At 39.0% G+C, this 23,875-nt stretch overlaps 1 protein-coding gene across 1 annotated transcript in view; it reads right to left on the minus strand.

The window, feature by feature from the left end:
* The window catches only part of SEL1L (SEL1L adaptor subunit of ERAD E3 ubiquitin ligase), a 55,141-nt gene that overhangs the window by 24,631 nt on the left and 6,635 nt on the right, over positions 1–23,875 (minus strand). The window contains exons 3-8 of the mRNA XM_032878555.1: positions 23,428–23,659; positions 6,671–6,838; positions 5,162–5,267; positions 4,075–4,237; positions 1,633–1,686; positions 1,482–1,541 (exon numbers count right to left, since the gene is read on the minus strand). Of these exons, the coding sequence (XP_032734446.1) occupies positions 1,482–1,541; positions 1,633–1,686; positions 4,075–4,237; positions 5,162–5,267; positions 6,671–6,838; positions 23,428–23,659 (783 nt within the window). The remainder of the gene's footprint in view (positions 1–1,481; positions 1,542–1,632; positions 1,687–4,074; positions 4,238–5,161; positions 5,268–6,670; positions 6,839–23,427; positions 23,660–23,875) is intronic.

Genomic DNA, 23,875 nt, shown 5'->3' on the forward strand with positions numbered 1-23,875 from the left:
TTCTAATCTTATTGTAAACCTGATTTTAACGAAAATGGGTTGATCTACCAAACCAGCAAAGAAGCAACAAATCAATAAAATAGGGAAGATAAGAGACTACTAGGAGCAGGCACAGTAACATGAGCAAAAAATGGTTTCAGCCTGAGGAGGATAGCTAATTATAAAGAACAGTGGAAAAAAAAAAAAAAGTAGAGCTCTCTTGAGTCATTCAGCACAGACTCAAATAACTTTACAAACTTTAACAATCCTTTTGGCACTATTGTATAATAATGTGTATAATATTTAATGTTCTCATTCTGTAGCCACTATTTAAGAAGATTGGCAAATAATAAAAAAAAAAGATATAGATCAGAAATATTTAACACACTTTTGCCATATAAAAATATACTTTAAATTTCTGGAAAATTCATCTAAAAGGAACTTTTCAATTACTGTTTGAGGAATAAATGTTTCGATCGATGAAAAAAGCCAATGGAAAAAAAAAAAACCTTCAACATTAGTGAGAATGTTTCAGAAAGTTGGAACAACATCCTTGTTTTTCACTGGCTTAAATTACTTCAGCAGTTTACAACTGTCACAGATGACATCCAAGCTCCTTGGCATGATGTACCGCACATTTACATGACTCTTGATGAATTTCCTGACGTTCTACCTTCCAGCCACACTAAACAGCCTGTATTTTCTTGCAAGCACCATATTTCCTCATCACTGTCCCTCTGCATGTATTGCTCCTGCTGTCTGAATGCCCTTCCCACTTCTATTCATTCACTGCTATTTATCCCTTAAGAATTACTTTAGTTACTTCCTTGCTCAGAAGTATCTCCTTCTCCCTCTCTTTCCAACACCAATGTGGGTTAAGAGCTTTTCTAGCTGATTCCTGCAATGATCTCCTTACTTGGGTAAATTTAAATGTAAAACATAAATCAGTTTTCATTGTAAAATAAATTCAAATGTAAAATCTCTGATAACTCAACTGAAGAAAAGATTTTGACAAATATTTCCAACTTATAGAAAATAAAAGAGACATTTATCACAAGGGCAATAGCCAAAGTCATAATTTCAAAGAAAAATTGTGGACTGTGCCAATTTTCATCCATGAAATCTACATGCACGTGTAGATGCAAGTATTATACCCATTAACAAGAATTTGAAGAATGTTCAACTGAATATTTGTTTTTTGTTTTTTTTAAAGATTTTATTTATTTATTTGACAGAGATCACAAGTAGGCAGAGAGGCAGGCAGAGAGAGAGGTGGAGGCAGGCTCCCTGCGGAGCAGAGAGCCCGATGCGGGGCTCGATCCCAGGACCCTGAGATCATGACCTGAGCCGAAGGCAGAGGCTTAACCCACTGAGCCACCCAGGCACCCCTGAATATTTGATCTTAATGAATATAAGTCCATCTCATTCATGAAAGCTAAAAAAGCTGTGGCCCCTCATGAACCAAAAATTCTGCTCCTCAATGTTACTACAGTCTTACTTACCAAAACCATGTGCGCTATTAGGTTGCCCCCAAGAGCTCCAAAAGTATAATATACAAGGGCCTGGGAAAGAACAAAAATATCCTTAACTGAACACACGCACACACTGACCCACTTCAAATGGCAGTATACAATAAAGCTTTAATAACATTACCTTTGCCTGACTTGAATTAACACCAAGTCCGGAGGCATAGAGAAAGCCAAGAGCCTGAAATAAAATGATAAAAGTAAGAATTCTTCCCGTGATAGTTTATACACATAGTCTTATGAACGATGAAAAGCAGCAAGAATCTTTAGATCCTGAAAGACTTGAACAGTCCAAGTATGTACAACTATGGTTAATTAAAGAGCCTCAGAAATGCATTCAAGGTTTTACAAATTACACAATGAAATACAGCTAAACAAATCACTAAGTTGAGCTTGAAGATTAAAGACAGCTTAAAAAAATATTACAAAACCAAAGGTAAACACAAACATGGCTTTTACTTTATCTTGATCAAAAGCTGTGTCATCACACTGACACATTACCTATCAAAGGAGAATATACAATGAAAACAGTAAGAGGCTACCAAAATAAACATCCTAGCAATAAAAAGGGGTGGCTAGAGTCATGTTGAAGGGGTAACAGAGGAACCTGTCACTTTACAATGCTGAAGCACACACAATTTTTCATTACAAAAACCCAAACAAAAAAAACTCCAACCAACCAAACAATGCATTGATAAGGTTCTACCTTTGTCCACTGAGGACCATGAAAGTAAAAGCTAAAGTCAGAAAGGCAGGTGTGTCATGTGCCAGTGTTCATCAAAATCCATGAGCTCTTCTACATTTCCTAGCCCCCACTGCCCTTGCACTTGGGTAAGGCCACGTGGCTAGGATGAGGCAAAGAGAGATGTAAGACATTTTTAGGCCATTAAAAACTTTCCAGATAATCCTCCAGACCTCTCTTTTCCCTTCAGGAGGGCTCCCCACGTTTCAGATGGTGTAACTATGTGGCAGAAGCGGCCCTTGACTGAGTCAGCATTGGGAAGAGAGTGACACAAGCAAGGGAACCGCATCGACCTGGCCCTGGCATGAACAAGGAATACCTCTTTGTAGTGTTGCACCACTGTGATTTTGGGGCTGTGTCTGCTACACCAGCTAAAAATAATTACCATAGAAGAGTGCTTTGCAGTATGCAATATAAAGCACTGTGGCATTATGGGGTGCTATTATTAGAGGGGAAAGAAGCTTCAGAAGTACAATTGTTTTTCAGAGCCAAATATGTCTGTAGAATAAAGAATGTACGTGTGAATTTAGATAAACTGACTTATACAAAGAAGGGAAAAAAATCTTTGAAAACAAATGGGGACTAATGAAGATGTAACCTGTTTATAAATTAAACCAAAACCGTGTGAGAGTTGCAGAGTGGGTAGGTATTCAGACCTACAGAAAACAATGGTCACAATTTCTGTTATTATTTAAATAGTCTGAAAATAGACTCCTGCTAACTGTGACTAGAAACTTTACATTTAAGCAAATCCCACACCTCCAGTAAACCTGAATTACTGAGAGCACTTAAAATCAATGTGGTGGCCTCCTAAATCCAGGTGTCAATCTTACTATTACCCATGAGAAATCAAGCAGAGATTTTTTACCAAATGGTGTGATGTGACATGGGATACAGAACATCCCCCTATGAGGCAGGCTTGGCCAAAAATACTTGACTTGAGTTCATCAGCCTTTAGCTCTGACATCCTCTATGGGAAAAAGAGATCATGAAGACGAAAATAAAGGCCAAAAGGAAGAAACAAACAGACAAACTGAAGAACGCCATTCTGCAGAACAACTGGCCCTATCTTGAAAACAGACAAGCAAGAAAGGCAGGGATTCTGCTAACATTCATTAACAATCGAGCAGAAGATGTCGTCCTGGACTGGATACTGCTTAGGACAAAAACAGGGATAAAGGAAATGTTTTGGTTCACTGCCCTATGAAGATTGTCTGGGTGTTATATTTACTGGACGGGAACGGTGAGGGCTACTTATTGAAAGAGCGAGGAAGGGAACAGTAGACAGTGACATCTCATTGTAGTAAGTTCACATATATAAATACACAAAGAGAAAGGTCAAGAAGGGTATGCATGCATTAACATGTTACCAATGTTCAGGTCTGGGTGGTATAGAAATGATGTTTTCTCTCTTAGTTTTTTTTTTTTTTTTTTTTTTTTACTGCTTCTGTAGTAAAATATATCTTTTTAAAAAAACACGAAAATTACCAAAAGCTGGAGCATCTGAGCTTTGGAAAAAAGGCAATGGGGAGTGATTTCAGATAAAAAATAATTACCTTTATGTTTCATTCTGTACAGATTTAATTTGGAAAACTACAAATGTAATTGTGGTAAGATGCAGCTGCAAAAATCCCTCGGGTGACCACAAGTGTCCTTGGACAAGAAGATTGTCCAAGACTGGTAAAATGATCCGCCACAGGATTAGTATCTAAAGGTATTTTACCTTCCAGCCTTACTTGTTCAGTGAGGGCAGAGCATAAAGAATAAACTGCTGTGAAAATAAACAAGTGCTATGTGCCAAGAGATTCTGCAGTGAAAGTAACTTACAGTTTGTCCCTTAGGAGAGCCTTCCTCAGTCAGTTTTTCAAACATCTCTTTAGCTGCCTGGATATTCTGTGTCAGGTAATCACCGAACAAAAGAGCATATGACACTCTCTCCAAGGCCTTGGTATGATTCATGCCTGCTGCCTTTTGAAGATACCGATATGCTCTTTAAACATAAGCAATTAAAAAAGACAAAAAAATTAGCAATATTTTGGAACTGCCATTAAAATTTTTACAGAATCTGGGGGCACTTGCTGGCTCAGTTGGAAGAGCATGTGACTCTTGATCTTGGGGTTGTGAGTCTGAACCTCACTTTGGGTGCAGAGATTACTTAAATAAAAAAAAACTTTAAAAAATTTTTGTTGTTTTTTGCTTTACAAAATCTATGCAGATGCAGAGTAAATAATTTCCTTATTCTAAAGACTCCCTCTGATATTTGATTTGCACTAAGCTATGTTACTTATATATGTAGAAAACATTCTGGGCTACTTTTGTTTTTTACATAAGGTACCAATTCTGCTATTCCAGTATTTTAGAATAGTTTAAGACTGAGAAAGAATTATAATATTGGACACCCAATAAATAATCATTGTAATTTTCTTTTAAAATCTTTGCAGACTATAACAAAAGTCAGCTGAAATTAAGAGACATAAAATGTTACCTTGACTTTATGTTTTTTCCAACTTAACTTTATGTTCTTTCCAAATTCCTAAATTCTAGTGTTTGTCTGCAAGATAATTACAAAGCAAAAACAAAAAAACACCCGACAAGAATTCCTTTTGTTTTATGTCATTTTGAATTCTGAACAGTATACATATTCTTGGAGCTTGGAAACTGTTATAATTTTAATTCTTTCCATTTTGCTTATTGTTCATTTTTGTGATGAGCATTTATAATCTTTTTAGCCCAAAGCACTGAAATGTGATAGAAGTAATACCCTTGATATCTATAGGTCGTATCAGGTTTTCTTAAAATACAGCCTAAGAAATCCTCTGTCTTCAGCAGTGCAGTTAAAAAACAAGCACTTAGCGCTTTCTATCTCAGTAACGGCCTATGTCAGGGAAAGAAAAGACTGGGCAATGCTACCTACTCTCTTTTCTGGCTTTTCTTGTTGCTTCCGTTGAGGATTTTCATCCCTGTCTGGTACATCATTTCTGCTTCCTGCATTTGCCGCCGTTTAGCAGCCTCTTCTTCAGCTAAAAACAAAATGTCAGATGCTTTTAAATTGATTTTACTTTTAAACCAATTATTTATTAAACATCAGTATATGTTCTTTCTTCTATGCAGTTACCACTACAGTGATCTTTCACTCTTTCCCAATCTGACTGTACAGACATATGCTTTTATGTGTGGCCTTTATCTGACTAAAGTTAAGACTTAAAAACAAAAAACAAAACAAAACAAAACAAAAAAAAACCCCAACACTCAATAAAATCACTTCCTTGTAAAGAGTTATATCAACTTGTTTTTGGAAAGTGCTTTCCTGCTAGTAATTCTAAAACTTTTCATATAAGTCAACTAAAACTCCAGTAGAGCCTTATGATTATAATCAAGGTGAGCTAAAATTGAAGGACAAGAAAACAATTAAAAAAAAAAAATAGTTAGAAAAAATACTGTTGTAGTCAAAGGACACTTTAGCCTCACCTGAAAGGCTGTATCTTTACAAGGAGAAAATATGTGACTAATTACCTAACAAAGAATTAGTGAAAAAAATATGGATTTTTATTAAATACAGATTCTGATTTAATAGTCAAGTTCTGCTTTTTCCTATGTACTGATACAACACTGAAAATTATCGCATTAGATTTCCCCAAAATTATTTTGCTACTTTAAGAAAGCATTTTAACAGAAATCTAAAACTTATCAAGAGACATTTGAATATTTCATTAGGAGTATTTACAGAAACAGAAGCGACTTCTTTTTGTAATATAAAAACAAAATTTGATGTATTAAACAAGAGTACCTAATCATACTGACCCACATCCAAATGGACTATATTTGATGTTTTCTCTAAGGAATGCCTAAATATTCTATAGCCATCATTTTGAAAATGTCATCTGGTATCAAAAGAGCTACGTTCAAGGTTTTCTTTGTTCCTTAACAGAAAGTTCCTCCTGAAAACGCCTGTAGAGACAATACTGACATTAACTTTTAGGGCAGTTAAATATACTGTATCTATCAAATGCGACCTCAGCACAGCACATTTCACTCAAAGTATTTAAAAAAGGTATTATCTATTTTTCTTCTAAGCACTATTAATTAACCTCAGCATAATGTTCTGTTTCTCATTATTGCCAAAAAACGTTTTATAGTAATTAATTTAGCAGCCTTCTTGAGGGTTTACAGAACAAGCTGTGCACAGCAACGGAAGATCATCTCTAAAATAAAACACAAGTGTGATAAGCTGCCCAGCTGAGAGCCCAGAAGTGAGTATACGGCACGCTTCCTGCTCTTAAGTCCATTCTTTAAGACTTACCTATGTCACTGACACTGACCACTTTTGACCAAGGTGGGGAAAGGAGGACTAGAAAAAAGGCCTTAAAAATGTTGTCTGAGACATAAAACAATGTGGACATGCCTCCTACTGGGCAATACTTACTTTCACAAAAGCCCCACTTTTCATCTGCCTTGTAGTCATAGGTTGTAGCACACCACAATCTGCCATCTTCTCTCCCATCTGATGTACATTCGTCATATTCCTTATCCAGGAACAGAAAAGGGAAGTGGCAGGGCTCCCCATGGGCTGTGCCTTCAATGGCAGTCAGAGCTGAAAAGATTAAAAAAACCTCTAAACACGAATAGCATTCTGGTATCCATGGATTTAATACTGTCAATTCCAATTATTAGAATTTGAAGACAAAAATACATGATTTTTTAAAACTTTTTTTAATTTTTTAAAAAAATATTTTATTTATTTATTTGACAGAGAGAGATCACAAGTAGACAGAGAGGCAGGCAGAGAGACAGAGAAAGGGAAGCAGGCTCCCTGCTAAGCAGAGAGCCCGATGCGGGACTCAATCCCAGGACCCTGAGATCATGACCTGAGCCGAAGGCAGAGGCTTAACCTACTGAGCCACCCAGGCACCCCCAAAAATACATGATTTGAAATGGGGAACATGAAAGGGTCAGCATCAAATTTTCTTTAGCATGACTGAAGGGTGGGTCAACTTAGTGAACATGGCTGGCTTAGTGTACGTGGCAGCTCTGTATCTAGCTTAGAATTTCTGAAGATCTTGCGATCTGATAACCTCAGAATGTTTTAAGTCTACTGAAAATTCCTGGCTAACTAGCAAGCAAAAAATAAGGCAAATACAACCAGATCAATTTCACCGCTCAGCACAATTCCCCTCTTTTCTTTCTAAGTCAGCTTCTTTAATAGCATGAAGCTATACAGGGAAAATGCTCCCTTAGGTAAAGTTCATCACTCTCACACCTCTGTGATCCCACAGCATTTTAATCAGAGCATGTATGATATAACCTGAGGTTCTTTCTTTACCATACTCTTGCTCCCACTAGACCCTGAGCTTGTTAAAAGTAGAGACCATATCTCTATTGTTCATAAGCTCTTCTGACTATCTTCTAGGTGCTGGGAATTATGTCAGGTGCTGAAAACAAGGTGGAACAGAGGTCTCTGCTCTATACAACTTACTGCCTAGCAAGGAAGAAAGACATTAAACGCTAAGTGTGATCGATGTTATGGAAAGGAAAACCTCCCCGGTCAGGTACTGAGGTTTACCACTGAACTTCACAGCTGTGCAGGAGTAGAGGGTGGATGAATTGCTTTAGGGTGGGGTAGAAGTACTGTAGATAGAAGGGCCCATGTGTGCTAAGAATCAAACGAAAGACAGCATGGTACTTTAGAAAAAATACAAAGTTCAGTATGTGACAACATGTAGTGTGAGTGCCCAAGTAGACAAGAGAAGAGGTTAAAGCTAGAGCAGCACAAAGAAGCTAGACTAAGAAGGTCCTGATAAATCTGACTAAGGAGTTTGGCCTTTATCCTGAGAACAATGGAAACTCACTTAAAGAGTTTTAAACAGAAGTGACATGCTCATACTTACACATTTTTATTAAGAGAGTGGACAATGGAATGGAGAAAAGCAAGACTGGATTAAGACAACCAGTTTACAAGTTGTGACATTAGGCTAATTGAGAGGTAATGGGAGCCTGAAGAAGATAATGGAATGAAAGGAGTGGATGTACTCAAGTGATGCTAAGAAGTAGATGTGGCACCACTTCCTGATTGGCTAGATGTGCAGATGTGAGGGGAGGAGTCATGGAAGGCTCCCAGTTATTAGGCTTTAGGAAGTGAGGAGATGGCTGTCCTCACTAGAACACTAAAGGAGGAGTACGTTACTGGATAGGGATGAAAGGCTCAGGGCAGAGACAAGTTAAGCTTTGATCCTGATATATTCAAAGTGGCTATAACAAACAAAACCAAAAACAAGATGTCGTAGACATCTTTTCAGCTATAGTCAAAGAGGAAGTTCTCCAGTTCATAGATAGACTGGAAGCCAAGAGTACACATAAGAATATCAAGTGAGAAGTACAAAAGAAGAGCAGAGGGACAGGGTTGACCCCAGAACCATACACGGTTAAGTGAGTACACGTCAACTTCCACGGATTGCTTTAACATGGAGAATGTAATTAGGCATCAGAGCTTAGTGATTAAGAGTACAGATTCTGGAGTCAGAATGCCTGACTCAAATCCTACCACTTACTAGTTGTACACTTTGAGCAAATTCACTAATCTCTCCCCTTATCTGTAAAATTATCTGCAGGTAACTTCCTTATCTACAAATAGGGATAAGAGTCCTAGCTGCATAGAGTTACTCACAAAGATGAACTGAAATAATACACCTAAGGGACCCACCACATGCCTGCCACTTAAGGTAATAAACCTTAAAGAGATAACACTGCTACTATCATAGGCACTCCTGCTCTGAAAGCACAGGAAATGGATGCTCCTTCTTCACCTGTGCAAAGAATTCATACTAATTTGAAAACTATTTTCAGTAAGTTATGAAACGCAAAATTAATTTCAAACTGTTTGCCATCAGGCAAATGTCTTTCACCATCCTGGTAATCACTGACCAAAGGCAAACACTTTGAGCCACCTGTGTTTACCAGAAACGATCTTTAGTACAATGTATAAGCAAAGCACCCTTTAGCAACGACCTCAGAGGGACCATTTTAATTACACAGTTTGAAAAAAGGCATTCCTACGTACTGCTACTAGATTCAAATTTGCTTGAGAAAAATAGTACCTGTAAAATAGCAGTTTGTCAATGTGAATTTCAAATTAAAATACAATAGTTTAATATTTGATTTTTTTTGATAATAGAAATTTGTTTTAAAAACAAATAGCTTGCCCTAGGAATCCCAGTTTGCCAACACTTTCTAAGTGGTGCGAATGTTTGAAAGGATTCTCTTTCATGTGATGGAACTATACATCAGCAAAGAAACTGGAAAGAATGCAAGAGATTTTGGCAACAAAGGTTCTAACCTACTGCTCATTCAGCACTTACTTAAGTAGGAAGAATCCCCAGGGTGCCTGGGTTTCACCAATTTAGTGAGAGTGAAGCTTTTTTTTTAAAAATATTTTATTTATTTATTTATTTATTTGGGAGAGAGAGAGAGAGAGAGAGAGACAGACAGACAGACAGTGAGAGAGAGCATGAGCGAGAAGGTCAGAGGGAGAAGCAGACTCCCCGTGGAGCCGGGAGCCTGATGCGGAACTCGATCCCGGGACTCCAGGATCATGACCTGAGCCGAACGCAGTCGCTCAACCAACTGAGCCACCCAGGCGCCCTAGTGAGAGTGAATCTTGATCTAAATAATGTGTTTATTAGTAAGTAACTAGAACGAAAATCGGTATCTCTCAGGTATCTTCTCCAAGCAATATGACAACATGGAAATTGCTACTTTTACTACATTTTACACTTGGTTTAAAGTCTTCTAAAAGTTACTGACTGGGACTTGCCAGTTCCAAGTCAATTATCTCAAGTATATAGTCCTCACAATAGCATTAATTTCAGTTTATTTTCTTTCCATGAAGAAATTCTGCAAGAATTTCAAAGCTGTCATTTTAAAAACTGCCACAAAAATGGTACCTACCAGCTTTAAAAACTATGGTAATCACAGCTCTGGCACAATGAAGCTGACTGATTATGCAATTTAAGTTAATGATAGCCAGTAGTCAAACCTGACTCTAAAAACAAAAGAGGGAAAAATATGTCATTAAATCAATTTAGCACTTTCCTTTAAAAAAAAAATCACAGTTCTCGATAAGGTATCATATTTTGACTCTACAGTAATGACACAATACCACAATCTACTTAAACCCTGATGGTAAGATTTTTATAACTTATGTTATAGGAGAATTTATAATAAATAACAGACTGCTTTATATTCAAACTGGTAAAGAACTGCTCTTGCAAAGTCAGTAAAAATCAATCAAGAAAGCTAGAAAAAGTTAAAAAAAAAAAAAAAGGGCAACCCAAACAACAACCTCAAGCCTGGGTCTTTCAGTGCTGGCCAGATTATAGGTAAATGGGGACTTTCATACTGCTAGTGGGATTATCAATTAGTACCTCTTCAAGAGGGACCTTCAGAAATACCTATTAGAATTCATATAGTTCATACTTCGGATCACATTTTTCCACTTCGAGAATATTTAACTTGTAGAAATGCTCCCATAAGTATACAAAGAGATATGTATACGACTGTATTTGTGTATAAAGATAGAAAACCAGTAAGAATTCAAAGGTCTGTCAACAGGAGACTGGTTAAATTAGCTACAGTGTAGTCATTACACAAAAACCTGGTACAGACAGAAGTAGAGGCTCAAAGGCTAGGTGTCAGGGCAACCTTGTATTTCAAGATCTGGCAGATTCCAGAAAACCAACAGCTAAGTGATGAAAGCTTCTTCAGAGTAGGAAAAAACATGCGAGAGATCAGAAAGATGAGGACCAAGAACTGACCAGGTATTCAGCAAAGAGAATGTGACTGGAGCAGAGTGGATTTAGAGGTCTTGAGGGGACCAGAGCATCCTGAGAGTTGGATGAGAGAACGGGAAGAGAGGAAGTGAAATTAGTGAATACAGACAACTCTTGTTTCAAAGAATGATGCTATTAAAGGGGAGCAGGGAGGGGCACCTGGGTGGCTCAGTGGGTTAAAGCCTCTGCCTTCAGGTCGGGTCATGGTCTCATCGTCCTGGGATCGAGGCCCGCTTTGGGCTCTCTGCTCAGCAGGGAGCCTGCTTCCTTCCTCTCTCTCTGCCTGCCTCTCTGCCAACTTGTGATCTCTGTCAAATAAATAAATAAAATCTTAAAAATAAATAAATAAAGGGGAGTAGGGAAGCAGGGTGGTCGCTGGAGGGGGTTTTGGTTTTTAAAATATAAGCTATTACAGCATGTCTGATGCTGATGGAAAGAATCCAAGAGAGAGGGAACAGCAAAAGTGGGGCCACAATGTTGCCATATGAACTAAATTAAATGTCCTGGGAATTGCGACATTATTTTTTCCTCATTTTCTAATGGTAAGATCAAAAAACCCCAAAAAGTCAACCTCTAGATCCATAAAAACAAAGGTAAAGGATTTAGCTTTGCAAATTTCTCATCTTAGGAGCTTTAACACTGCCAATTAAGTCTGATATTGTACCTATAAGTTTATATGAGTGTTCTGTTTATAATAAAACTACTTAATCATGCTGCTTGTTTGAAGCAATTTTTTATTTCTAAACATACAACAGTAAATAACATTTTAGTAGAATGTATTTGTAGTAGTAAATAATTGAAATACAATCATTTAATGTTAAAAAGCTATCAATCTCAATACATTTGTCATAAAATGCTCATCAGTTTTAGTCAACACCAAGGTAAACTCAATGAACTAACCATCAACAAAAACCCCCAAAGATTTAAGAACAAAACATAAGAACAGATGATTCAAAGTACACCATACCTGAGATAAAGCAAACAGTATAGGCCAAATAAGGAGGTATTTACTGTGGAAGTATGGGCTAGTAATCTCTTAGGGAAAATACCAACGTTATATAATCTGCTACAAGAGATTGCTTTCACTCAATGCTGAGAATTACTAACTACCGTTGAGAAATTACTTATGTTAATGAAGTAGGAATGAAGGAAAGACAAGCAGACTATATGCAGGGAAGCCTTGCTTTAAGGAATAAAACCTAATTTTCAGAAGAAGAATGAAATGTAGTAATAGGAGAATGAACAAAACATTAAGATCAGAGTTTATAAGCTCACTTTTGTGAGAAATAACTAATCATTTTAAAGTATAAACAGAAGCAAGCACTGGCCCCTGTGCCCAGAAGAAAGTGACAAGCTCATGACACTTAAGTGACAGGCACTATCAGAAATCATACAGAATGAAACTTGCTCAAGAAAACTATTTAAGAGTGAGCATCTCTGAAAAATGGCTTTAAAGACAGTTCTTAGAGTTTCAAACACAAAGATGGTCTCCTAAAGGAGTTTTCTTGCACAGATAATTTTCCGTACAACCATACAAAATGAAAGAAACAAAATCTTTTCATTAAAGTCACCACCTGTTGTAGAGAATGGCCTGTTCCCTTAGCCATTTATCTTCTGTTAAATCTGATCACTAAATTAAGGTTTGTTTATTCCTAGCCACCCCCATGCGAGTGACATGGGGTAGCAATGCCATCTTATTACTTAACCAATTTGCTTATTCCAGAACCCAATTTAAGCATGATTTAGTGAAGTTTAAACTCCTTTCCTTTTGTGCTACTTGAAATAGAGCAAGAGGCTCATTATTTGACTTGATTTTACTTCTAATTTTTTACGACCATCTGGATAACATGTTTATTATAGCAAAGACAATCCAAGCAACAGGAAAGTGTACAAAATTAAAGAAAAATCAAAGTCATCTTTAGCTACCACCATGAAGTCCCTTTTTTCTCCTGAGGTAATGACTCTTACTGATGTTACTGTTAATTTTTCTTCTCACTTGCAAATATATTGAAAAAAAAAAAAAAAAGGGCTTTCTTTCACAAAAGGGACCTGTGATGGTTAATTGTGTGTGTCAACTTGTGCCCAGATAGTTGGTCAAACATTATTCCAGATGTTTCTGTGAAGGTGTTTGTGGAAGAGATTAGCATTTAAATCAATGGACTTCAGAGTAAAGCAGATTACCCTCCATAACATGGGTATGCCCCATTCAATTAGCTGAAGGCCTAACAGAACAAAGACTGACCTCCCTTGACCAAAAAGTAATTCCGCCAGAGGACAGACTTTGGTTCTCTTTCTCTGGAGAACCCTGACCAATACGAGGATCATACTAAGTGAATTATTTATAATGTGACATTTCACTTAACACTAGCATTGTTCCAGGTGGCAGACTGCAGATTGGCTGTCAATTCTTAACCCTTTCCTCACCGTCTACAGAGCTAGGGATGGTCAAGTGATTGTCTTGGTAGTTTTTTTTTTTTTTTTAAAGATTTTATTTATTTATTTGACAGACAGAGATCATAAGCACGCAGAGAGAGAGGGGTAAGCAGGCTCCCTGCTGAGCAGAGAGTACAATGCGGGGCTTGGGGCTCGGTCCCAGAACATTGGGATCATACCCAGAACCCTGGGATCATGACCTGAGCTGAAGGCAGAGGCTTTAACCCACTGAGCCACCCAGGTGCTCTGTCTTGGTAGTTCTACCAGTGACTCCTGGGGAAGGCTCCTGCCCTTCTGATGCAGGTATCACTTCTTCCTGAGGACCCAGGACCTGGAGTTTTGCCATCACCAGGTGTGACCATATAGAACAAACATGAAGATAAAGCTAATTTACTAAGGAGCCTGAATAGGAGAGAAAGGAGCTAGAGTCCGTGATGGCAAGAGCCCTAACTATGGAACCAAAATAAACCTCTGCTTTTGCCACTATTTGATGGATTTTGTTACCTGCAATAATAATGTTCCTTTTAAAATAACTATGAGGGGGGCACCTGGGTGGCTCAGTGGGTTAAGCCTCTGCTTTCAGCTCAGGTCATGATCTCAGGGTCCTGGGATCAAGCCCCGCATGGGGCTGTCTGCTCAGCAGGGAGCCTGCTTCCCCCTTTCTCTCTGCCTGCCTCTCTGCCTACTTGTGATTCTCTTTCTCTGTCAAAATAAATAAATAAAATCTTAAAAATAACTATGAGGGTGCCTGGGTGGCTCAGGCATTAAGCACCTGCCTTGGGCTCAGGTCATGATCCCAGGGTTCTGGGATCAAGCCCCACATCAGGCTCTCTGCTCAGCAGGAAGCCTGCTTCTCCCTCTCCCACTCCTCCTGCTTTGTGTTCCTTCTCTCATTGTGTCTCTCTCTGTCAAATAAATAAATAAAATCTTAAAAAAAAAACCCGAGTATTCTACAATAGGAAATAACACAATGTAATAACTTCCCTTCTTGATGGCCATTTATTCATTCATTTAAAAAAAAAAAAGCTTACTGGGATGATGTGCAGGAAACAATTGCCACAGGCATAGTTGTTTTCCTTTGAAAAGTGGGCCCTTGGCTAGAATCTGGGAACTTCTACTTTGGGAGGGTTCCCACTACCCTGATAGAAGTGATTTATTGTGCCTAAACTGTCTGTACAATGTGATTTATGCTCAACATGTGTTTTCCTTCTGGGAACCTGCAATTTTGGTATGTGCCAGGCCAAAAGTGATTACATGACTAGTCTCCATTAAAAACTCTAAGCACTGGGTCTCTAATGAGCTTCCCTAGAATGTAACATTTCACATATGTTGTCACATGTGCCAGGGGAATTAAGGACATCCTTTGTGACTCCCCTGGAAGGGGACGGTTGGAAACTTGTATTTTGTGTCCTTTGCACTTCGCCCCATGCTGATTTTGCTTTGTATCCTTTTGCTACAAGAACTCAAAGCTGTGAGTACAATTGCATGCTGAGTCCTCCCAGCAAATCACGGAGGTCTGGGGACCCCTGAAGTCAGGGGCATCACAAGTAGGATTGGCTAGGATGACCTAGACAGTTAGGTCAGATAAGCAGGATGACCCTGACCCACTGAAACATGGTGAAAGCACCGTTAGGGAAAGGAAGGGGAGGGAACAGGGTATGATGAATCTTTGGCGGCCAGCCATGGTATGCAGCCGCAACTGAGTCATTATCTGTTGTGAGAAGTAAAAGTTACCCGTGGAACCTGAAAATGATAGATCCAACTCTGGGAGAGCAGGCTAGTTGCTTTTGGCCATGGTGGCTAAAACAATGCCATTGGGTTTTATTTTCTCCTCCAGATAGGAGAAAGGACCTCCACATTCCCAAAGAGAACAGGCCAAAAATGTTACAAGTTTACAGTGCTCTCTCCTCCAAGTGGGTTAGAGGGGCAGGATGGGAAGAGGGAGTAAAACTAGGTCCCAATGTAGGAATGATGCTGGGATTAGGAGATGACGGCCAAGAAAGAATTCTTGAGACGTCTTTGGTGCAAAAAGGTCATTTTATTAAAGCACAGGGACATGACAGGAAAGAGCTGTGCTGGCGTTATGAGAAGTGGCTGATTATATCCCACCTTTCAAGTTGAGTTGGGGATAGGGTTAGGAATAGCCAAGTTTCTAAGGAATTTGGAAGCATGGTTTCCAGGACCTTGACGGGGCTAGCTATTGTTGGGAAAAGATCTTTTACTACTGTCTCATTAAACCTTAGCACTGACACTCTTCAGATGTATATCGGTGGGTCATATGCTTGGGAAATGATTGCCAACACGTATCTTGACAGAAATAAAGGAAGTTTCCAAAGCAATTTTAAAATATTAAAGTAGACTTACAGGATCCTGGAGGGTTGGGCTAAGATTAAGATTGCCTTTTGCCCTTAGCAAAGTGTTAATATTGAGGCAGCTGAGTTCTTAGAGGAATGTCACTCTGCCTGTTTTTAAGGACTTATGAATGGGCTGTAAGTAGTAAAGAAATTTAATTTTTCTTTTGCCTTTGTTCTCCAAATCACTAGGGCTAAAGCAAAATTTTAGATAATGCAGAAAGAAAAGAGAAGGCTGCACTCTAGCAGTTTTTGTTTTTGTTTTTTTTTTTTCAGTCTAGCTGCTGCTGCAGTGGCCTCCCCCACTCCCCTTCCTCCCTTGCATTCCAGCCAGGATCTTCCCTGGAAGCTATCACGTTAACATGCAAATGATGAATTTACTTCCTGGCAGTTAAGTAAATTTGCAATAAGAAAAAAAAAGGATTCTTTTAGTGGCTTTGTATTTCGTGGCTATCACAACTGGATGGGTGAGAAAAATTGATACACGGTGTTAAATGCTTTTAATTCCATCCATAATTCCAATCATGCTGATCAGCAGAAGCTGCAAAAAAGAAATGTGTTAGTGGGACAAACTTCCTTGCTTTTTTGCCGCCAGTAGGCGGGCTGGAATTAAAACTCTTGAGTATTGGAAACAGAACAAGTCTCTATAATTGCTGGGTTTTGCTATGGAAGATATGGATGTTTGCTTAGTGGAGTCCTTGTAAAAAGGGAGACAATAAGAAAGAGGTGGAAACTCCTGTAGGTGGAAACACACTTTTGGAGTCCTAAAGAGCAGGTTTTGGTTGGCTAGTGAGTGCTTCTGAAGGTAGAGGTCTGTCTGACCTTAGGACCTGATGTGCCTGCCTGTGTATGTTTGTGTGTGGGGAGGGAGGTGGGAGATAACGACACACAGAGAGAGAGGGTGAGACAGAGAGACAGAGAGTGAGAGAGAGCTTGTGCATGCCCAAAGACCAACAAGACAAAAGCTGTGGCCCAGCCTTGCATGCCACCTGGACTTTTTGGCCCTGTGGCATCTTGCCTCTGCTGCTGAAAAAAGCCTCTGGCTTTTTAAAAATTTTGAATTCACAAATCCTATTTGCTTGAACTTGATTCGAAGCTAAAACCTGATGATATCTGGGATAGGCTTCCAGCCTCGGTGTGAGCTGGACAGAACCAAGAGCAGCCACAGGCTCAATAAACAGAACTCAGATGCTGTAGCCTACTGGACATTAGGCCACCTCTCTGTGGGGCCGGATATTGTGATGAAAATCATGGATGCCCGGCTGGACTGTCTGGGTCACAGACAAATGTTCATAGGAAAGGGTTTGTTCTCTGATGGGACCATCTGAAATCAAGCTGCTGACTGATGTGTATTTCTGATACAGAGACTGACCACACTCTTAACTTGTGACTATTGTCCAGAGCTGTCCTTTGGGGGAGGAGACATCACAGGGAGTGTGACCCTCTATTTGCTCCTGACAGATTGAGTTACCGAAGGATTTCCAGCCCCTGTGGAATAGGCCTTAACTTGTGCCTGGCTCTCCTGATAAGCCGCCATCTCCAACAAGGGACTAATTACCTGACTGCTTCTCTCTTCACTTCACGCCTGTCTCTCTCCCCCTCTCTCTCGTGCACGCCTTAGTGCGATCTGACTTTCAGTGCAGCTGTCCTCAGAGAGGGGTTGATCTTTCCTAGGCTGCTTTACTGGGTAAGTGATCAGGGTGAAAGAGGTGGGACGTGATGTAAACCTATTTTGAAATTTTTTGAAAATTCAGGACTTTTGTCCTGCTAAGTTTTGAACATGATGTTTTTCTGGTTCAGCTGTATAGAGATGCTTTTCTGTGAAGATGTTTTGCCTTTCTTACACAAAACCCCTCCAATGTCTGGATGAGAGTAGGGGATGACTGAGAAAATAAAAAATCATGACTACTGAATGGAAACTCTGATTTTGTAACAACCAAGGAAAATAAACTGAAACCCCCACACCTGGAGAGGCATGAGTGAGGGGAGAATAATGGTGTTTTCTGAAACTATTTCTGGAAGCTTCTTCACCTTCCTAAAGGAAAACTCTCTATGCACTCTTCCGAGCTGTTGAGAGTGCCCTGCATTCAGACTGTGGAACCCCTCATACCAGACAGGGCTGACTGTGAGGCAGCAGGAGGTGGCCCAGTCCCTGCACCTGTCATGCAGAAAACCTCCAGATACTGTCCACACTTGTGAGGTGGATGAACAGTGTCATGGACAACAAAACTGTTTGGGACTGACTGGCAGTCCCTCTGAAACTAAAAAACTGAACTAAAGTACTTGGACTGGATACCCTAGAAGATGCCCATAGCAGGAGGCCACATCATCCTGCCTAACATATGTCTTGGTTGGGCTGCCCCAGTGATGGTAAACTCTGTTTCCAGGGTTACCATACATGCCCTCTGGGACTATAAGTCTGTATGCGCACCCTATCACGACACTGCCTCAGCTTCAACTTACTGGCCAGTTGTGCTGGGCCTGAATTGATGGCTTAAGGCCAGGTTAAAAAAAAGTTAATATAGATATTTAAGGAGGAAACCATCTGGCCTCTATGGTTAATGGAACTTTTTAATTGGCTGGGTGCAGGACTCATGAAGGGCATAACTGAAATCAGTACTGCAGACTGGTCTCACTCTACTGTCCAGGTCTTACTGAGAGTAACTTTGCCATAAAGACAAGATGGCCAGTGACCAAGGCGGGTAGACTGTGTAGAGAAGAGTTCATAGAGCAGGCTTAAACTTCTGTCCTTGAAAAGGTTTATAAGGTTAGCCCTGGCTGGTGTCTAGGAACTTAAGATTCTGGAAGAGTGCCTACTACCCTGTTATGAGTGACTCATCCCAAGTATACAAACAATATGGTTTCTGGTGAACACCTGCTTTCCTTGTCCAAGTCTGTAACTTTGGTATGTGCTGGGCACAGACTGCCTACATGGCCAGCACCCTAAAATGACTCCAGGTATTAGGTCTCGGGGCACCTGGGTGGCTCAGTCTTTAAGCATTTGCCTTTGGCTCAGGTCATGATCCCAGGATCCCAGGATCGAGCCCCACATTGGGCTAGTTGCTCAGTGGAAAGCCGGCTTCTCTCTCTCCCACTCCCCCTGCTTTTGTCTCCTCTCTTGCTATTTCTCTGTCAAATAAATAAGTAAAATCTTAAAAAAAAAAAAAAAAAAAGGTATTAGGTCTCTAATCAGTTTCCCTGGTAGACAGCATATCACATGTGTTGTTACAACTTGTTACTGGGGAAATTAAATACGTTCTGTGTGACTCCCCAAGAAGAGGACCTTTGTAAGCTGCATCTGTTTTCCCCAGACTTCACCCATGTATCTTTCTCTTTATTGATTTTGCTTTTGTGTTCTTTTGCCATAGCCCTAAATATGACTATATGCTCAGTCCTGTGAATCTCATGGAGAATCACTAAGCTGAAGGTGTGGTCCTGGGGATCCCAGACACAGTTGGAAATAAGTGTGAAATAGTCAACAAATAGCAAGAAGGCAAAAATGGCTGGAGTCATGTGAGTGAAGGGACGTGGCAGAAGATGAAGTCAGAGGGAGAGGAAGCACTTGATCACGTAAGGCCTTGTTTGGATTTTATTCTGAATGTGATCGGAAGCCACTGGAGGCTCTGAACAGGAAGGAGAACTGCTCTGGCTGCTGCTAAGAGAACTGACATAAGGGGAAGAAGGGAAAGCAGGGACACCAAGCAGGAAGTTCTTAAAGACATGAGACTCTTCAACTGCCCTTGGTGGTTCAGATCTGCTTCAGAAAGGAGAAACTTACGTTCATTTTTAAGGATGAGTAGAAATATGATAAACTTGGGCAAGGGGGTGAGGAAAGTATTCCAAACAGTAGGAAGAACTTGTACAAGTTATGACATAGAAGCATAAACTGCATGGTGTATTTGAAGATTGGTGAAGGGTCTGATATAGCTGTAAGAGGGTCTTGGGCAGAGTTGTGGGAGATGAAGTCACAGAGGCCATGCTGTACATGGAAGGCTTTGGGAATCATGTTAAGGAGTTTGTGCTGCATCTCACAGGCAAATGGGGAGATAATGAAGGGTTGTAAATAGAGGAGTTATGGATCAAATTTGGGTTTTAGGAAGATCAATATGGCAGAGATATGGATGAGAGGCCAATAAAGGAAGCAAGTCATATTACCCAGTTCTAATGTAGTTGGGACTGCACACACTCAAAGCCATGCACATGTAACTTATGTTATATATAAACAGAGAGAAAGGTGACATGATCAAATCATGTTAGAAACATGCTGATGAAAGACCTTCTGTCAAACACACTAAAGGTACTTACTCCCAGGAGGGTTCTCCTTACCTATGGAATGCTTTAGCAGGATGGACGTGGTATGTCTAGACTGCTCACTGTACATAAATCTGGGATGTATATATTTTGAGGAATGACCTCCTAGAAAATATCACATAAGCTATGCAATTATCAGAGACTAAACTGGAGATGTTTTATAATGGAAATAGCTCCCTTTCATGGAAGTGACATTCCATATATACCATTTAGAGGCCTCGTATGTTAAAATCTGGGCCAGGGGCACCCTAATTGAGGCAAGCAGAACCTAGGAGTAGCCCTGGCAGTCTGAACTTCTTGACACTTCACCTGTGTCTTGTGATAATTATTATCTCTGAAAATATTAGTCAAGTTTGGTACTGGGTAAGATCTCTTTATTCTTTTGAGTTCACAATTTGTCAATCTGACCTACTGTTTTTTTTTTTTTTTTACAACGTTTAATTCAATCTGGAAGAACGAGGATGAATGATACATTTCCTAACCGTATTCACCAGAAAGAATGACCAGCATGACAACTCAGTTGCAATGCATGTTCCTGGTGCCTAGATTGTAGTGTCTAAATGCAATTTCCTACGAAAAGGAATTTTTTTTTTTTTTTCTTGAGAAATGGCTGATTCATTTCAGGGTTAGGAAATGTGTAAGATGAATTTAAGATATCCCATCTTGCCTGAAAAATAAAAATAAGTTTAAAAGTCGGTTATGATTAGTCCAAAAGAATGAACTTAAAGGGACTTTCAGTATGCAAAAATAGGATAATGTGAGCAATGAAAAAGGACTGCAATCCTGTGAAGCAAACATATGTGAAACCCACAGATCTGGAATGACGCTCAGAAGCAAAGCAAACAGAAACAAACAGACAAAAACGTACTTACTGGCCTCCTTTGGAGGTTGCTAGAGCACCAAATTATTATTTGAAAATATTTCAAGGGAAAGAACCAAGCACCTATCCTGCTTGTAAGGACTGTGTTTCAGGGTAAACAAAGAGTTGTGAGGGCAAGTTTTTCTTTATAAAAGAATCCCAGGTAACAAATGCAGGAGGTATTATACATCAGGAAGACATTATTTTGCAATTCCTAGTGAAATAATGGATCCAGACAAACAAAATGGTTGTGGAAGCCTCTGGGTGAAAGGTCAGTGAGGAACTTCTGAATGGCTGGATCAGGCTGACATCACCCAGCTTCACTGATCAATTTCTAGAAGTGGAACAATCAAATACTCTATGCCTCTGGATGTAATATATTAGGAAGTACACAATACTCTATTATGAGATAGTCTCAGGAAAAAACCAGAGCTAAATCTACCTCAGCGTCTACAGTTAACGTCCAGTTTACAGATTACACAGCAGGGAGGGAGTAAGTTCAATGACATTACAAGGATACGACCAGCTAGATCCAGAATGTGGGAAACTGTATAGCACAAAGGACATTATTTCTTTACCAAATAAAATGAAATAAAAAACAAGGGAGAAAGACCTGTTATAGATTAAGAGAAACCTAAGATCTTGGTGTGGATACTGACTCAAACCAACCAGTTCTAAAAAGATATCTGAACCAACAGGGAAAACTGCACAGGGCCTGGGGATTGGGTGATTAAAGAATAATCGTTAATTTTGTGGGCATTATAGTACCACTGTGGTTTGCTGGGGGAAAAAAGCCGTATTTTCAGAGATACATACACAGGTGATATAACATGGAATCTGCTGTAAATACTCTAGGAAAGAAGAGAGTAGATGCGTATGTGGTGGCAGAGATGAAGCAAGAATATGAATGTGGAGGGCTGGGGACCCTGGATGATGGGCAAGGGGGTCACGACCACCCTCCACTTTTGTACATATTGTGAAGCCTCCCTCCTAAAAAAATAAAAACGAATGAATTAAACTATAATATTTGGCAAAAATTTAAAAATGGTAATACATATTTTTGGCTGAGGCGCAGGAAAAGGAGTCATTTCAAAGGAAGTGAACAGAATTACTTTTTTTTTTTTTTTTTTTTTTTTTACATTTTAACAGTATGGGATCAAATATCTTTTAAAATTTTACATTCAGTCCAGCAAATTTACTTTAAAAAACTAATTCTCAGAAAATTTTCATAGATGTGCACAAAGATACATCTAAAATGATCTCCCAGCAAAAAAAATTTATAAACAATCTCTTTCTTATTTATGGTATATTTATATGTAAATTTTTAAAGTTTTATTTACTTAAGTAATCTCTATGTCCACCATGGAGCTTGGACTCATGACCCCAAGATCAAGAGTCACGTGCTCCTCCAAATAAGTCAGCCAGGTGCTCCTACCTGTAAAATTTTTTATAGCCATTAACCATCAAATTTTAAAAAGAATAATAAATGATAGGCACAACTGTTAAGCACAAAATGCAGGCTGTAAAACAGTATATACATTTTGACCCAATTTAGTCTTCTTAGAACTATACATTTAGAAAAGAGCTTGAAGAGTTTTCTCCATGATGTTAACAGCTGTGATGTCTAGCTCATGGGATTAAAGTAATTTTAAATTTTTTAGACATGGTTTTTCTATTCATGGATATGGATATTTGCAATACAAAAATTCTAGTTTTGAAAAAAAGCTGTATTTCTGAAAGATAAAATCTGGATCAATTTCCAAAAATGGCTAGTAACAGAGTAATAAGTGGGTATTGTTGTGATCTTTGAAATAATAAACAAAATGACAAAAGGTTGGCGGGACAGGGCGGAGTGGATTAATAATTAATTCTTAGAAGGATAGGTATTCAGCACACTCTACTATGAGAAAGAGCAAGTTTTAAATTTAAAAATAGAGGTTGTCAAGAAGGTAAAAGTTAGAAGGGATCAAAGTTTATGTAAGCTTCAGTTAGATAAACACCTATATCAATTTCCTAGGTGATTGGGAAGGTTATTGTAGTAAAAAACCCAACACAATTTTGAAAATAACCAGAGCAGAGTATTAGATGATTTTTCCTGAGTTTCTATTTTGTGTCCCACTTGGAAAGATAATTACATACTGGAGTACAAAAAGAGGATGTTAGGATATAATATAATACAAATCCAATTTTGATTATCAAATTCAGCTTATGTACCTTAGGTCAAATCTGTTAGGTGAATAACTCTGATATATAAAAACCTAGAAAATCATTAACTACTATACTCTACACATTATACGTGGCTCATAATCAGTAAAACCAGACTTCTGCATCTTTCTACACTAGTTAAAAATTTCCTTTGTCTCCTTCCTAAATTAGGCAAAAGCAAGAAAAATGTCCAGACTACCTTGTTTCCGTACTTCCGTTGGTTCTTCGTAGTCCTTGTTTTCTGGATTTGGAGATTCTAGAAAGTGGATTTCTTCTGCAACACTTTCCCCTTCTTGGCTCCTGAGGCTTTCTTCCTCTTCTTGAATAGGTGATTCTAACTCTGATTCCTCTGAATCAAGAAATATCTGACCAGCGACTACTCTGCCAGCTGTGTTGTGGTCCTTTACAGGCTCATCTGATGACAAAGAAGTCTGGGAATATAAGAGATTTTTAGTTTTCAAATAGTGTCAGGACTGTCTCCAACCCAACTTGACCATTACTTTTACTAATCCAGATACATCTCCTTCAATTGTGAACATGCCATACTTGCTCATCTCTCTAAACTTTGGCATGTGTTCATTACATGCCTTCCTCATTTGCCTAACCTGACTCTTTCTTCCGATTTCAACTTAGATGTTATTTCTCAC

The sequence above is a fragment of the Lontra canadensis genome, unplaced genomic scaffold (assembly GCF_010015895.1).
Source record: "Lontra canadensis isolate GAN:19392208 unplaced genomic scaffold, GSC_riverotter_1.0 scaffold64, whole genome shotgun sequence".
Taxonomy (NCBI): Eukaryota; Metazoa; Chordata; class Mammalia; order Carnivora; family Mustelidae; genus Lontra; species Lontra canadensis.